At 39.0% G+C, this 17,276-nt stretch overlaps 1 protein-coding gene across 12 annotated transcripts in view; it reads right to left on the bottom strand.

The window, feature by feature from the left end:
- Nucleotides 1-7,073: 7,073 nt before the first annotated feature.
- The window catches only part of AKAP7 (A-kinase anchoring protein 7), a 157,436-nt gene continuing 147,233 nt past the window's right edge, over nt 7,074-17,276 (bottom strand). For 8 of the 12 annotated variants that reach the window (XR_013416209.1, XR_013416207.1, XR_003728798.2 and 5 more), the window contains one exon: nt 7,074-9,085. Coding sequence is in view for 7 of the 12 variants with exons in the window: in XM_077999427.1 (XP_077855553.1) it covers nt 8,889-9,085 (197 nt within the window). In the remaining 5 variants the exon portion in view is untranslated. The remainder of the gene's footprint in view (nt 9,086-17,276) is intronic. The other 4 variants (XR_013416208.1, XM_077999426.1, XM_015137436.3 and 1 more) reach the window with 1 other exon arrangement.

Raw genomic sequence — 17,276 nt, 5'->3', positions numbered from 1 at the left:
GAAACATGCAGTGGGAATTAAGGCTGTGACTTCAGCATACTCATTCTGCACAAATGCCAGTCTGCTCTCTTAGTTCAAACAGATTTCAGCCAGTTCTTTTATCTCATAAGCAGAGCAAGTTTCAGTGTTTCAGCAAATTGTTTCTTACTGCCATCATGAAAACTCAAGAATTTCTTACAGACGTTGGTTGTTGGTTTCTTTTTTTTCTTTTTTTTTTTTTGAGATGGAGTCTTGCTCTGTCACCCAGGCTGGAGTGCAGTGATGCAATCTCAGCTCACTGCAGTCTCTGCCTCCTGGGTTCCAGCAATTCTCCTGCCTCAGCTTCCCCAGTAGCTGGGATTACAGGTGAGCGCCACCATAGTTGGCTAATTTTTGTATTTTTAGTAGAGATGAGGTTTCACCACGTTGGCCAACCTAGTCTCAAACTCGTGACCTCAGGTGATCCACCTGCCTCAGCCTCCCAAAGTGTTGGGATTATAGGCGTGAGCCACCATGCCTAGCCTGTTAGTCATTGGTTTCTCTAACTCTTTGGGACACAGCTTCAAACTAAGTTCTGAAAATAAGTGAGTACAGTACAATATATTCAGAGAGAGAGACCACATTCACATAACTTGTATTATAGTATAGTATTATAATTGTTCTATTTTATTATTGTTGTTGTTTATCTCTTGCTGTGCCTAATTTATAAATTAAACTTTATTGTAGGTATATATTAGAAGTATAGAATCAACTTACCTGTATATAGGTAAAAACATACTATATATAGGGTTTGGTACTATCCACGGTTTCAGGCAGCCACTGGGGGTCTTGGAATATAACCCCCATGAATAAGGGGGGACTACTCTATATTTATTATAGACTTTTCCTCTTAAGCATATAATGTAAAATATTTTAACTTCCTTTTTAAATTAAATGAGTAAGAAATAGCCCTGTTAACATATTAAGTGATAATATGCTAATCATGTCATATTATTTTAAAATTTGGAGGCTATCTTCTCTATTTCACTCTCTAAGTCTACCCAAAGAATCACATAAACCAAGACAATTCTTGCAACAATGGCATCATAACTGTCATCACAACTGATCCTTTCAGCCATTTTCCAAGTGCAGTAACTAGGTATTTTGATCCATGTCACATAAACTATGCTGGTGGTTTCATTTTCCTGTTTTCTATCCTAGTTCCTGATAATGTGTGTTCAGAGCCCCAATGAGCATGTGCTCTTCAAAACTAAATTACTTCTTGGTAATAGTGGAGGCAAGAAGGAGCACTAACTCTTTAACACTGCTGGGAAAGCACTATTTAATAGCGTACACCTCAACTGGGGGTTGTGTGACCCCAGTCTGAAGGGGACCGGGAAATGTGTTGCAGGAAGTGAGGGACCCTGAACGGAGGGACCAGCTGAAATTGTGGCAGAAGAATATAAATTGTGAAGATTTCATGGACATTTATCAGTTCCCAAAATTAATACTTGTAATTTCTTACACCTGTCTTTACTGCAATCTCTGAACATAAATTGTGAAGATTTCATGGACATTTATCACTTCCCTAACAATACTCTCATAATTTCATATGCCTGTCTTTACTTTAATCTCTTAATCCCGTTATCTTTGTAAGCTGAGAATGTACGTCACCTCAGGACCACTATTGTATAAATTGATCATAAAATATGTATGTTTGAACAGTATTAAATTGGTGCATCTTGAAAAAGAACAGAATAGCAGCGATTTTCAGGGAATGAGGGAAGATATCCATAAGGTCTGACTGCCTGTGGGGTTGGGCAGAATACAGCCATATTTTTCTTCTTGTAGAGAGCCCATAAATGGATGTGCAAGTAAGAGAGATATTGCTGAATTCTTTTCCCAGCAAGGAATACCCTGGGGAAGGAATGCGTTCCTTGGGGGAGGTCTATAAACTATCGCTCTGGGAGTGTCTGTCTTATGCAGTTGAGATAAGGACTGAAATACGCCCTGGTCTCATGCAGTACCTTCAGGCTTACTAGGATTGGGAAATTCCAGTCTGGTAAATTTTGGTCAGACCAGTTCTCTGCTCTTGAACCCTGTTTTCTGTTAAGGTGTTTATCAAGACAATATATGCACAGCAGGACATAGACCCTAATCAGTAATTCTAATTTTGCCTTTGCCTTATGATCTTTATTGCCCTTTGAAGCATGGGATCTTCATGACCTACTCCCTGTTCGTACACTCCCTCTCCTTTTAAAATCCCTAATAAAAATCTGCTGGTTTTGCAGCTCAGGGGACATCACAGACCTACCAATATGTGATGTCACCCCCAGGGGCCCAGTTGTAAAATTCCTCTCTTTGTACCCTCTCTCTTTATTTCTCAGACCAGCTGACACTTAGGGAAAATAGAACTTATGTTGAAATATTGGGGGCTGGTTCCCCCGATAGAAATGTGTGGGTACATTTTGTTGTCACAATAACAAGAATCTGATACTGGCATTTAGTGTCTGGGGATCTGGACTGGTAACTTACTATGCACAGAACCATCCCACACTATGAAGAAATCTCCAATCCAAAATGCCAGTTGTGCCTTGTGTTGAAATACTGATTTAGTGAGTAGAGCCTTTATTAGTCAAGATTTTTAGCTGCAAATAACAGAACCAACTTTGGCTAGTTTAAATGGAAAGGGAACTAATTAAAGGATATTCAGTAGCTCACAGAATCTTTAGAAGGTCCAGAAAATTAGGCTGAGTGGCTAAGCAGTAGGAACAATGCCTTGTTACACTGCCAGCTGCTCTGGAAGAATCCAGCTAGTGCTACTTTTTACCAGCTTGTAATTCCTACACAGAATAGGGATATGTGGGATGTGGGATGCCCCAGCTAGGTAGGGCCTTTGCCGCTACTGCTTCTGAGGTGGCTATCTCTCCACCATCCCTGCCAGGATGAACTGATTCCATGCAGGGTTTCCCTGTTGCTTTGTGGAGCCCAGGTCACATATTTGAACTCCAGTGACATGGAAGGCTGAAAGGGTGAGTTCTTGGCCTCCACCTTGGGGTCTCTGTCCTGGGGAAGCAAGGCTCACAAGGTAGGTAGAAAGCTACACGAAGATAGGAGTTCAAAAGATACTGGGCAGTCACCAAGTGTGACAAATGTCCACCAAATCATCAAAGGCCCTTGTTACAGACCTCTCCCTAAAGACAATTCTTGAGCATGGACCTGGGAAAAACATCTTCTAAATTTGTCTTCCAGAATCTTGAAAGACAACATTAGTCTCTCCCTACTGTTGCATATTCATTCTATTTTCTCTACTTCAATTAGCACATCAGATATTCTTTGGATTCATGCATAAGTATCATTTTCATTTCTTTCCTCAGCACTGTAATTCCTGTCCAGCTGTAAGATTTATTTCTTTGTCCTCTCACCTCCTACAACTTCATATATCACACATTAGTGGTTTCAAAAAAAAAGATTTTTTGAAATTATGGGTAAGATAACATATTTGGCTAAAAAAAATCAGTGAAGACAATGTCTTTTGTTCAAAGACATTATCATGGAAACATTGTGCCCAAGTGGTTTTGGGCAGGAAATATCAGGAATAATTTAAAGCATTGTACCAGGCTGGGTATGGTGGCTTATGCCTGCAATCTCAACACTTTGGGAGGTCAAGGTGGGAGGATCACTTGAGGCCAGGAGTTCAAGGCCAGCTTGGGCAACAGTAAGACCCTGTTTCTACAAAAAATTTTAAAATTCACTGGGCATGGTAGTGTGCCTGTAGTTCAAGCTACTCAGGAGACTGACGCAGGAGGATCCCTTGAGCTCAGGAGTTGGAGGCTGCAGTGAGTTATAATCTGATTGCACTGCTGCACTCCAGCCTGGGTGACAGAGCAAGACCCTGTCTCTAAAAATAAATAAATAAAGCATTGTACCAATTTGCTGTGTTTACCTAAGGACAAGAGCTGCTTCTGCATATACCAAAAGTTGGCAGGACTGCAAGCAGGACTGTGTAACTTTTCTCAGATCAGTCAAAGAATGTAACACATAAATATATAGGTCAGTGTCATTGAATAGTAGCTTTTCAGAAACAATGTGAACCATTACAGGGAAAGCAACATAGATTTACTGAAAACAATGAATTAATTTCTTAGTTTAATTGTTTCTTTGATGCTGTTATAGAATTTCATGGTCTTCCAATAAATGATTAAATGATGGAATATGCAGAGGAATAAATATTATAGTTTACATTTTAAAATCATCCCAAATCACCTAACTTTATCAGTTACACTTAATGGATTCAAATAAGCAGTTTTGAGCATATCACCTTGGAGATGATAATAGCACCTTCCTCTTTAGAAGCTCTCAAATTACCTTATAAATAAGCCTTTATCTTCAAAACCGTGATGCAGAAATGAAGTGCTGTAGTTAACATCACAATTTTAAATTCACTGACTCTAAGTGAACTACTTTAATATTCATTTTCACTGTGAATGAAATAATCTAGGGACTTGTCTCATTAGCATCTGTGCTGCTATCAAATTCATATAGGGACCTAGAAACTGTTTTTTAAAGTACACCAAGTTTATGTATTTTTATATGAAGTCTATCTACCTGGGAAAACTGGAATTTAGGGTTGTCTCTATAATTTGTTTAAAGACAAAATTATTATAGGTGAGATTTGAAAGTGTTGAAAACAAGGGATGATGACAGGTTATCCATCAATTTATGTGTGGAGATACTAAAAGTTTTTATAGTATAAAATCTATAGTTTGATTATATAATGAAGTAAATCACTATCTTGATTGTAGAATGAAATAAATTCCTAATTTGTTACATGATGTGATAGATGGTTTCTGCATCTGTGATCGAATGCATAGAAACAAACACATCTGTTTGGTCACATGCCTGAAATAATGCCCAGAAAATGAAGTCAAACGGCTTTAATTACCTCCTTATGGGAGTGCCTGGCTGTTGGGATGACTGGAAGGTAACACATTTGGGGTTTTGGAATGAATAATTTGAATCTTAAAATTATTAATCTTAAAATTAAGATTTTTTTGTCTCAAATTAAATTTTAATTAAAAATTATTTACTTAAAAATTAAAATTTATTAAATATAAATCTAGTATATCTTAAAGGCCTATAAAAATACTTCTGCACTGAGAAGTAGACTAATACAATAATAATCTAACATTTTATAAATGGGACTAAGTTCAAAGCTGACAAGAATTTTGTCCTACTGTTGAAAATATTACTTTTTGACATTCCTAATTAATCTAGGACATATTATTTTTCCAGTGACTGATTCCCAAAAATGTTGGCATTTGTTGATAAATATGAATATGTGCCACTGGGGCTTCCCTACCCGAAGCTGAGAACCAACACAAGTCACAGTGTAAAGTCTTCTAGAACTCTAAGCTCCTCCTGCCAACAGATGGAATAGCGTGGCCCCATCAAGGCCTCACACAGCAGTAGGTGAGACAATGGTGTCAGCATGAGTAGCATCATGGTGTGGTCACAAAGAGCACTGTTCTAGGATCCTTGAAAATCACCCAGCCAAACTCTTTCCAATTCCAGATTGGGCAGTGAGGCTCAGAAAAGTGAATTGGTTTGGTCAAGATCATGTGTCAGTGGTGGACCCAAGTCTAGAAGACACAGTCTAGAAGGCCCAAGCCAGCACTCTGTGGCCAACCATGCAGCCTCCCTGTCACAAGACAAGGCTACATAACATACGGTACTGACTCAGGACAACTCACTCTGCCTATGTGACCCAAAGAGCAATTATTCCGTGACTGACTAATGGGAATAAAGTCACTTGGAACATTTCAGATCCCAAACTTAGAGTTCTGTAAATTAATGTCTTATTTGCTTTTAAAAATGGAAAACAAAATTTGTTTTATTTTATACCTTCCATTTTCTTCATAGACCTTCTTAAATGGAGATTTCATTGAGAAGGATGAGAATCCTTAATCCCTATATTAAGTGTCTGGGTGATTTTTCAGTTCCGTCACATCAGCTGATCACTCTCATATATGTTCAGAGAAATTTAGGGCTGCAAGCAAGCTGGTATAGTCAAAAGAAAGTGACTTTCCTTTTCTTACACTTCTTTAATTTGTCAAATATATCATACTTGGTGGAGAGAAGAAGCGCTGCATTTTGGAAAAAGTGTTGACTTTGAATTAGAAAAGATCGCAGTTTAAATTTGGCCTTACCTTTATTAGCTTTATAACCTTGGGCTATTTAACCACACAGGGCCCCGGTTTCCTAATCTGTAAAAGTACTAATTACTTCCTAATAGGGTCACTGAAGGGAAGAAATTTAATCATGAGCCTAAATCACCTGGCACACAATCTGGGACTTAGTATTTAACAAAAATCATGATTTTAAACTAAAGTAACAATAAGACATATACCCCAGATTGCAAAATGTATATACTGTTTCAGCCTTTCAAATTATCTAGATGGATTGGGAATCGCTCCCAGAGGATATTTGTAGATACATGCTGAGAAGTGCCTTCTCTCCAGAAATACTGTTAACTTAGATTAGGGGGTGGTAAGGATAACACCGGGGCATTGACATAGAGCCATAGAGCCCCGGGTGACAGTTCAAGTCCAGTTCCCTGATAGCAGTGGGGCCCTGGATAAGGCATGCCACCTCTTGGAGTCTGTTTCCTTGTTTGAAAAACAAGGCAAGGCCAAAACTATCTTTGCTTTCTACCTTAAGGATTTACTTAAAGAAGCCAGTTACAAACAGTCAAGCCCTCTACCACTGAAAGGGGTTTCATGGCAAACAGCTCCCAGGATTCTGCACCTGGATGGATCTCCACTTTCCATCTTTGCCAGGATGTCACACCAGTGACACATTCTTAGCTGTTTATAAGATGCTATTTATATTTTCTTTGAATTTAAGGTTCTGTTGTTAATTCTCTGTGAAGCTGACTGACTTGATATCATTTTAAAGGGTAAAGTTAAAAGTGCTTTAACAACTGTGCTATCTTAGCATGAAGGACAGGAACATGAAGGTGAAGTAACACTGAAACTATCGGAACTCTGACTTCGTTATACCAACATAGATCCAGCTACTCTCAAGAGTGAAAAAAGGAAATGAGGAAAGGCAACAAGGGAAAACAATATGTTTATTAAGAGCCATGAAAATGCATAAACTCATTTGTAAATAAATGTAGTATAATTTACCCAGTGAAAAAATAGCTAAAATCCATGAGTAAACTGGATTTTATATTTGAAGTGATTTCACATATTTGATCTCCAGTGATTTCCCCCTCCATCATGATCTATTGGTAGCAGCAGTTTTGCAATGACTATAGAAAAAGCTGTTACCAACAGTCATCACACCAGGGGAAGTTTTCAAGAATGCTCTTCAAAAGAGAAGCAGCGCAAACAAATTCAGATGACAAGGGATACGGTAAGACCTGGAGCTTATCTTCAGAAATGTAAAAAATAAAAATCCCACACATGTATTCCTTAAGAAACGAAAAAGCAAAACTACATTTTGATCAGTGAAAAATATTATAAGGTTATATAAAACATTCTTAACCAGTGATTGCAATAATTACATTTATAAATGTTCATTCAAGTACTATTGTTCAATAAACATTCAAATTCTCATTAAAAGTAACACTAGATGTAGACACACCTGGACAATGCTTCTTTTGATGTAGCAACAATCATGTCAACAGGAGGCAAGTGACCCTTAAAATACTGTTGTTGGCTCTGTTTTATTCTATTTGTCTGTGAATGATTTGTTCACAGTCTGTATTTTCTTTTTCTGCAAGGACCCGAGGAATATCTCACAATAGCTAATTAAGAAATCATTTCTATAAAATGACTCTCAATATTACAGAAACAGACATTCTAAAACACAAGTGTAGCTCAAAAAATAATAGGGCAGAATCAGTTTTCTTTGGCAAGAAATTGCTAATTCCTCACCAAATGTTGGTTTGCTGTTGTGCAGACACTATCAGAAACTTCTTTGGTGTTTACCAAAGAGCTACTTAATAAGCTGGAAAGATTTCATAAGCTATGTTGTCACAATCACAATGTAGAGCTTATGTCAAAGTTGTGCTGAAATCAACGTCATTTGCTGGATTACTGTTGTTAATAAGTCTTTCTTCAAAAAGTTCCCTCCTAATTTTGGCCTGAGTCTCAGGCTTTAATAAAAATTCCTTTATCTGTTTCACTTTGGACTTCAGACCCATCGTTTCTCGATGCAAAGCTTCATTAATTAAGTCTCGAATTCCAATAGGTTTCTTGCCTAAGAAAAAAAAATTATATAATACATTTCATTAAATATGGCATACTGACTTATCAAAATAGGATTTAAAAAAACTTTAAAATGTTGCCCACATTTTATAGAAAAGGTTGCATTTCACCAAAAATATATCATTTACATGAAACATAATTTACTATAAATAAAGATCACTGCATAGCAACAGCACACTTAGGACAAAAATGAAACATTATGGACTAATTGTACAAATGACAATTTCAACAGTGATTATTTTAAACTTAGCACTTGATAGCTGTGTGTGAGAGTTCTGGCCTCAGATAAAGTAGTCAAATGCCCTGCTAAGCAATATAAATGGCAGTATTCCATTGATGGCAAGGCCTCTTTCACGGCCTTTAATTTGTGTCCAGGAGGCATAACCAAAAGTTCCCTCTCCCTTGTGCATGGCTGAGGGCGAGCAAAACTTGGGCCATTCTTCTTTCATCAATTAATTTCCTCTGCCAGTCCCAGCACTCCGTTTTTCTTCTGTTGTGTTTCAGAAATGCAAACACATCGATCATGAAAGTATTAGGCAATCTCCACAGATTGGACCAGAGAAACTTAAACAGCACGCTGCAAGTCAGTCCCTAGACTCAGCAGAGGGGAGGAGGGAGGCTTTGCACAGAGACATGGGGGCCTGCGTTCTGGCCTCATTTCCTGTTGTTCTCATTGTCATTGCCATTCCGATCAGCTGCTTCAGTTTTCAAAGAGCTCCCCTCCCCTGGCTTGTTTTTATTCTGTGTTTCCTCCAGATACTGCTGGACAGCCTTGAGCACCGCGTTCTCCACCAGCCTTTTACTGAGCCTTACTAGTTCAGCGTCATCGGGCTCCCCTCCGTTCTTTTCACCTACATTCCACAATAGAGAAGAGAGGTCACTGAGATCACATTGCCATAGAAACTTGGCATGCAGGGGCCGGCTAGTTCCATTAGTTAAAAAGAGCAAGTGTAAATTGGATCTATAAATTCAAGAACAGTGGGTTGGCTTTTCATTGGGTATTTGCGGAAGCAGAAGCCTGTCTATTCCTGAAGGCTTCAGATTAAAAAGTAGTTCATTAGTCCCAATCTAGACAAGCTCTACCTACCAATGCGGGATGTTTCCCATTTATATGTGAATTTCTGTTCTCTCATCCAAGGCTGATTACTACTACTAACGTCCATGTCCCCACCACGTGAAGTCTCAGACATGTGAATTCACACTAAGTAGACCTATGTCTGCTTCTCATTCTCCAATATCAAATATCAGGTCGTCAAGATTTCCCCAGCATCTCATTACTTAAGATCACTAATTTAAAAGTGCTTGGCCTATAGGTTGGTTGTTAATAAATGCTCAGTGCTGCCATGAAGATAAAGGCAGTCACTACCACTAGGAATTGGTTTAAAATAAGCTTGTAAGACTAATATTCTTTTTAATTCCAGTGCTATCACTGCAATTTAAGAAATAGGAAATTCTTCAAAGAAAAATTAAGATTATAATGGTACATTACTAGATGTAAATATTTTATGGTCATTTTACTTCCCTGATAGTAATGATCCAGGTGTAATTATTCCATCTTTTGTTTTACTCTAAAAGAGCTGGTTTCCAACTATTCTCATGGTAGACATTTCCCAGTCATTCTCTTTCTTGTCTCCCTTAACTGTGGAAAGGAACTAAGGGGCTCCTTCCCCAGTTAAGGGAGACAAGGAAGAGAATGACCATTCAGTGCTCACTCTCCTCCCATCGAGCTGGGGACCCAGGAAAGAACAAGGTTGGAGGCAAAGAAGTCACAGGATGCTTGCATATTAAAATCAGCTCAGTTTTGGAAGACTACTCATGGGTTCCAGAAGACAAAGTCAGTGTTGCACTTCCATCTCTGGGTCTGGGACAGGCAGATACAAAGGGTGTGAGCTGGAAGATGGACACTACTTCCCATACTCACATATAATAGGGATTGAAGAACAGAAGCAGGTAGGCCAAGGGTGAGAACTGGCCCCCAACCTTGTTTCAGAGCCCCCTACTTGTACGTAACACCCATCAAGACCAACCGTGCTTATAACCATCCCCTTCATTCCTGGCAACATCCCAAGCAGAAGAGAGGGTGGGATAAGACCCATCTAGAAACACTAATAGTGGGAACCCTTAGCAACTGCCTTCTCCTCAAATACGGCAATATGGCACCCCAGACCCATGATCAGAAGTCCAAGATAGAACACCTGCAGTGCAAAATATGTTTAGAATTGAGTAAATGTCAACTCAGTAATAACTAAATATAACTTGCTAAATAATACTATTAAAGTAAAGAAATTCATAGATAATGTATTTACTATTAAAGTAAAGAAATTCATTGCTAACGTCATTTTGGGTGGCAAGTTAAGACTTTTTGTTTATCAGAGTTAATGAATACATTGCCTAATATTTAGGGATTTTATTTCAACCTTATAACACGGTGTTTATACTCTATAGACAATATCTCCAAATGAATGTGGAACTGTTTCTATAATGACTCTTCCCATTTAAAAGGGAAAACTCCAACTGCAAATGAAGGAATACTTTTTAAGTACCCTCCAAACCACTACACTGTAAATGACTGTCTATATCTGCCATCCTACTTGTGCTCTGTATCAAGGCCAGACATTGCACCCTGGGGGCTGTTCCTGAATCTAGTCAGCTTTCTCATCAGCAAGATGACGGTTGAATCTGAGTCTAATAAATGGCTCAACCTCCAAATCCCTTTGGGGTCTAATGTTCCATGATTCTGTGATTTCTACTAGTCCACAGTGAAGTGTCCCTATTATCTTTTTTTTTTTCTTTGAGACGGAGTCTCGCTCTGTCGCCCAGGCTGGAGTGCAGTGGCACGATCTCCGCTCACTGCAAGCTGTGCCTCCCGGGTTCACGCCATTCTCCTGCCTCAGCCTCCCGAGTAGCTGGGACTACAGGCGCCCGCCACCACGCCCCGCTAGCTTTTTGTATTTTTAGTAGAGACGGAGTTTCACCGTGTTAGCCAAGATGGTCTCGATCTCCTGACCTCGAGATCCGCCCGTCTCAGCCTCCCAAAGTGCTGGGATTACAGGCGTGAGCCACCGAGTCTGGCCTCCTATTATCTTAAACACAAGAATCTTCCTACAAAAAGCTAATTTTGGCCAGGCACGGTAGCTCATGACTGTAATCCCAACATTTTGGGAGGCTGAGGCAGGTGGATCACGAGGTCAAGAGATCGAGACCATCCTGGCCAACATGGTGAAACCCCGTCTCTACTAAAAATACAAAAATTAGCTGGGCGTGGTGGCATGCACCTGTAGTCCCAGCTACTCAGGACGCTGAGGCAGGAGAATCACTTGAACCCAGGAGGCAGAGGTTGCAGGGAGCCAAGATCGCGTGACTACACTACAGCCTGGCAACACAGTGAGACTCCATCTCAAAAAAGAAGAAAAAAAAGTGAATTTTCCCTTCTGACATCTTATTTTCATTTATGCTGTTACTATTATTCGAGGCAGTCAAGCTCAAAACAAGATTGTAGCCATCTTTGATGCCTTCCTTTCCCTCATTAACCCCCTTAATTACCAAGCTTTGTCAATTGTGCTTCATGATTTCTCCCATCTTCAATGCGCCTGGTATAAAACCTCTAGATTATTATTTCTAAAACATCTCTTTCACTCTTTACAGGGAAATGTCTGTCTGTCAAGCCTTTCCAAAATTTGCCTTTCCAGCCTGACGGCCCACCACTGCACACCTCCACTGTCAGCTTCCAACATCTCCTCAGAGGCTTCCACACCATTCCCAATTTCGAGACGACCCTCCCTCTCTTTCAGCAATTAGAATCCCATCTACTCCATGAAGCCTTTCCTGGTTAGCTAATATAGTTTGAATTTGTGTCCCCACCCAATCTCCTGCGGAACTGTAATCCCCAATGCTGGAGGAAGGACCTGGTGGGAGGTAACGATCACAGAGGTGTGTTTCCCCCTTGCTGTTCTCATGATAGTGAGTGAGTGCTCATGAGATCCGGTTGTTTGAAAAGAGATCGCCCTCTTTCCTTCCTCCTGCTGTGGCCATGTAAGATATGCCTGCTTCCCCTTCACCTTCTGTCATGATTGTAAGTTTCCTGAGGCCTCCCCAGCCATGCTTCCTGTACAGCCTGTGGAACCACGAGCCAACTAAACCTCTTTTCTTTATAAATTACCCAGTTTCAGGTATTTCTTTATAGCAATGCAAGAATGGATTAATACACTATCCTAGCTGTAACTGATGAGCCTCCACTGGACTCTAATAACTCTCACTGCATGTACAGTACATGGCCTTTTGGTCATTCATTGAACAATTGTGTACTGAAGATCTATAAGGATACAAAGCAGTGAGCAAAACAACATCCTACTGGGTTTTTTTCTTAATTTCTTAACAAATTATGAGAATTATTTATTAATGTACTTATTCAACATTACTGATTCAGTATCTGCTCTGCTAAAGACAGTCTTGAGTATAGAAATTATATCCTCGGCTTCTCAGTTATCTCTCCCTCTGCTAACATAGGACACCAATTACTCATCACAATAAGAGCTCAATACATTTTGTTAGTCAAGTGAATTGATGATTGAAGTCCTTGAAAGCAATAGCAACATTTAGAAATGCTTCTATCTTCCTATAAGGACAGCACACGAATGACCAGAAATTTAAATTTAATACTAAATTTAAAACATGAGCAGAGAACTCTGGAATCATTTAAATATCCATGTGAAAAATCTACCTCCACTTCACTTGATGAACCTGGTCAGTAAGACACAATATCTGACCTATGGGACAAATATTAGTTACCTATAATAACTAACTAACTAACCAACCAATCAGAACAATAAATTTACAAGCCAATCTTCTAGATCTGTCCTGGACTCTGGCCTCCCTTTATGATTTCCATAAAGTATCCTCAGACTATGACCATTAGCCCAGGGGTGAGTCTACAGGAAGGCTTATCACAGAGCCCTGCAATAATGCAGCAATTCAAAAAATAGACATTTTCATTCCTGTGAGATCTCATTTGTGTTCCCACTTTTAGCAGACTTAATTCATATTAATTAAAAACACGGATCTTAAGATTAGAATTATGCTGTATTTTTCTTCTGCCAACTACCTGACAAGTATCTGTCTCTCTGAGTTCTCAGATAAATGGCTACACTCATTTTAACTGTAGCTCCTTCAACAATGGCAGTTCAACATGCTAATGTAACATATACAAATTGTCTTTTGATATTCCAACAGAAGTACATATAAAAAATATTGCCAATGTAAGCAACACACTCTTGATAGGAATATTCTTTGTTGGACTATAGGGTTACTTAATATCCTACCTAATAAAATGACAGATTAATAGCCTTTGTCTTTGACACTGTTACTCTAGAAATCCCCCAGAATATCCTTGATCATTTTCTTAGGAGAATGGTAAAAATATAAAAGAAAGGTCAAGAAAACTCTTTTAAGCACACCAAACACAGCACTGGCCCTAAAAATACAGACTTAAGAAACTTTTCAATCAACTTCAAGTAAGCAATTCCACTTTCTGTAGGAGTTGTGGCATCATTCACCCAGGGTTTGTACCTATGATTCCATTTTGTTTATATTAACCTGAGATCTCTGATACCAAATCAATACAGGGATGGAATTTATATCTGTGGTTACTGAAAAGAAAATAAATAACTCCTTTGTGGTAGCAAAAATATTTTACACCTACTGAGAAAACTGAAGGTCAACATTAATGTGCTTCAGCTGGTCTTATGTGTGAGTTGAACCAACACAGCTTAACTGATGTCACAGGAAGGGCTCCAGAAACCATCACCACACTCTACCCACTGCCAATATCTAGGGGCCCATTTGTCCTGAAAGAACAAATCAGGCTAATTTTTTGGAAAAGGGAACAAAGAAAAATGTTCATTACAATACAAGATAGAGTGCAACCATGTTAAAATAATAGCATTCAAACACTAAACATGAAAATATTAAAAGCTCTCACTTGCTCACATCCTAACTATCAAAAACTTCATTTGGTATCTGAACGAAGCCTTCCTAAACATCCTCCCCTTCATTGGAACTTCCTGTTCCCAATGCATAAGGGTTAGAAGTGGATTTTTTTTTTAACTGAGCTTACCTTTTCATTGGTCCATCTAACTAAAAAGAAGCACTAAATATAGATCTGTAGGCCATTCAAAAAGTTAGGATGGCACACTCAGCTGCCTTGCACACTACCTGCAAGTGATGTGAGGAAGGACAGATCAGGAATCATCCTCAACTGTACATTTCAACTGACACTGTCCTGGGACCCTTATTTGCCAAAAGTATTAGCTGCAGTACCCCAGGAAACAGAGTTCCTGCAAATACAGCTCTCTCCTCTCGCCAAAAACCAAAACTCACCCCCAACATATACACACCAGAAAATTTTATAATTAAAACACTAAAACCGTATTTTAAAACCTTTTCTATAATATAAATTTCAAAAGGGAAGGAACCATGCCTTTGTAAGGTGTATTCTAGATTCAGTAGCACAGAATAAATATAAAAATGATGTTGCTGTATGTCCAAAAGGACATCCCCACAGGGGTTTTAGAGACCACTACACTGTATGTCCCTCCACCCAACCCCACCCTCATCATTTTTACACTGGGGATGGTAGGGGTGGAATGCAGCTAAACTGAAAATCAAGAGTAGCCTTGGGAGAAGAAACAAAGGGGAGATAAAGTCTCAACAGGCATTTGGCTTCCAGTCTGAGTGGGCTGGGGTGGTGATTCCAGTCTCAGCCAAAGTGTCATAACGACAAATGTTATGAACCCTTCAGGCCTTTTGTAAACACAGCAGGTGCTGGCACATTCAGAGTCTTCATTTCTTTCCGCTGTTCCCCAAGATGCTGTCTGAAGCCAGTCCCTTGATCCATACATCCTTGTAGGAATGCCCAAACCACATGGTTCAGGATGATCCCTATGACTTGTGCCCTCCACATGGCTCCTCATATGGTCACATCAAAGATGGCGGCAGACATGTGATGGACGTTTGTAGGCCACGCAGCCTACCTAAGAACCCTCCTGCTTACCCTTTCCTGATATCCCAGAACAGCCCCTTAGAGACTTTTCTCTGTCAGTCTGTGACATCAGTTCTCTGACTCTATATTATGATTCTCATTGCTACCTATACAATTTCTGCAGATAGCTGTTATTTCTTACTGGAAATCTTAGAAAATACTGATGGTGATATGACAGAACTCCTAATGTTGTTTGCAAGGAGAGAAAAGCAAAATATACCTTCAAGTTTGAAATCAAATTTTGGCGTTTTCTATCTGCACAACCTTGTCCGTGACCTCTCTAAACTAAAGTTGGGGTATCATGGGGATGACAATATATACATTGCATTGATGTTATAAGGATTAAATATAATGTATGAGAAGTACCTAAAATGGTGCCTGAAACATAGCAGGCTAGGCTCTCAAAATGTAGGTTATGATTAAATCTGAGTTCAACTTATTTTAAAAATAATATGCCCAATACCCGCTAAATGCCAATTATTTGTTGGTTCAATGAACACTTTAGTAAGCATCTATTATGTACCCCTATTAAGTATGTAAAAATGAATAAGATACAGTCTCTGACCACACACAAGTCAGTCTAGGAGGATGACCTAGATAATTGCAATAATGATTGCAAAACTATAGGTGAAGTGCTATAACAGAATACACTCAAGGTCTAGTGAAGTTGGGATGGGATAAAAAGGTAAGTTTTAAAGGAAAGGCATTTCAGGTCAATGAATAAGAGTTTCCAGGCATGGAGGCAGGGATGATGGAGGGGTAGGGAGGTTTCCAGACATAAGAAGGGCATAAGTATGTGCACACAGGCATGAGAAAGCATGATGCATTGGAGTACTGGAAGTATTCCATATTGCCAGGACAAAGAGTTCAGAGAGTCATGGGTGAGGTGAGGATGGCTTCGGGGGAAAGAAAGCTAGAAAACAGGTAGGGATAAAGGGACCTATGTACCATGCTATGGACTGAAGAGGGGCACATATAGGGGCAGAGAGCTGGGTGCGGTGGCATGCACCTGTAGTCCCAGCTACGCAGGAGGCTTGCTTGAGCCCAATAGTTTAAGTCCAGTCTGGGCAACATAGTGAGACCACATCTCTAAAAACAATAGAGGGAGGTTTTGCAACAGACAGAAAGAGAAACAATGAGGATGTGAACCATGGTAGATGCAGTAGAAAAGTGAAGTACATATTACAACAAGAGTTAAACAGGAATACTAAACCATGGCACCATTTTAATTAGGGAAGGAAGATAAGGAAAGACAGGGGGAGTGGAGAAAATGAATGCAGAAATAATGGCCAAAAATGTTTGAAATTCCACAAAAATTACATACCCTTTGAGTTTCTTGATACTACATATGAGAAGCTCAAAGAATCCCAAGAAATGTGATTCTTGAGAAGAAATATGAAGTACAAGAAATGTGAAGAAAATCACACCAAGGAATATCATGATCAAATTTCTGAAAAACAGTATTAAAAGAAAATCTTAAAACAGCCAAAGAAAAAAGAAGCATCATATACAGAGAAATAAAGACAAGAACGACAGCAGACTTACTCATCAGAAACAATGCAGAAGACAACAGTGCAAAATTTTAAAGTACCAAAAGAAAAAGAAAAGGCAACAAAGAATTCTTTACCCAAAAATATTATCTTTCAAAAATGAGGGTGAAGGATGACTTTTTCAGACATACAAATGCTAAATGAATTCATCATCAGCTGACCAGCACTAGAAGAAATGTCAAAGAAAAAAACTTGAGGCAGAAGGAAAATGATACTAGACAGAAATTTAGATCTACTCAGAGACAAAGAGAGAACCAAAAACTATACATATGTAAGTAAAAATAAAAGACTTTTTCTCATTTTTAATTTCTTTAAAAGAGAAAGAACTGTTTTAAGTGAGTATTATAAAATATGTAGAAATAAAACTTATGGCAACAATAGCACACAAAGATTGGGAGGGGGAAAATGCAAATAACTGTAAGGTTCTTCTGTTAAACATGAAGTGGCATAATATTA

Source organism: Macaca mulatta, chromosome 4, assembly GCF_049350105.2.
Source record: "Macaca mulatta isolate MMU2019108-1 chromosome 4, T2T-MMU8v2.0, whole genome shotgun sequence".
NCBI classification, from domain to species: Eukaryota; Metazoa; Chordata; class Mammalia; order Primates; family Cercopithecidae; genus Macaca; species Macaca mulatta.
This window is presented reverse-complemented; position numbering and strand designations above follow the sequence as displayed.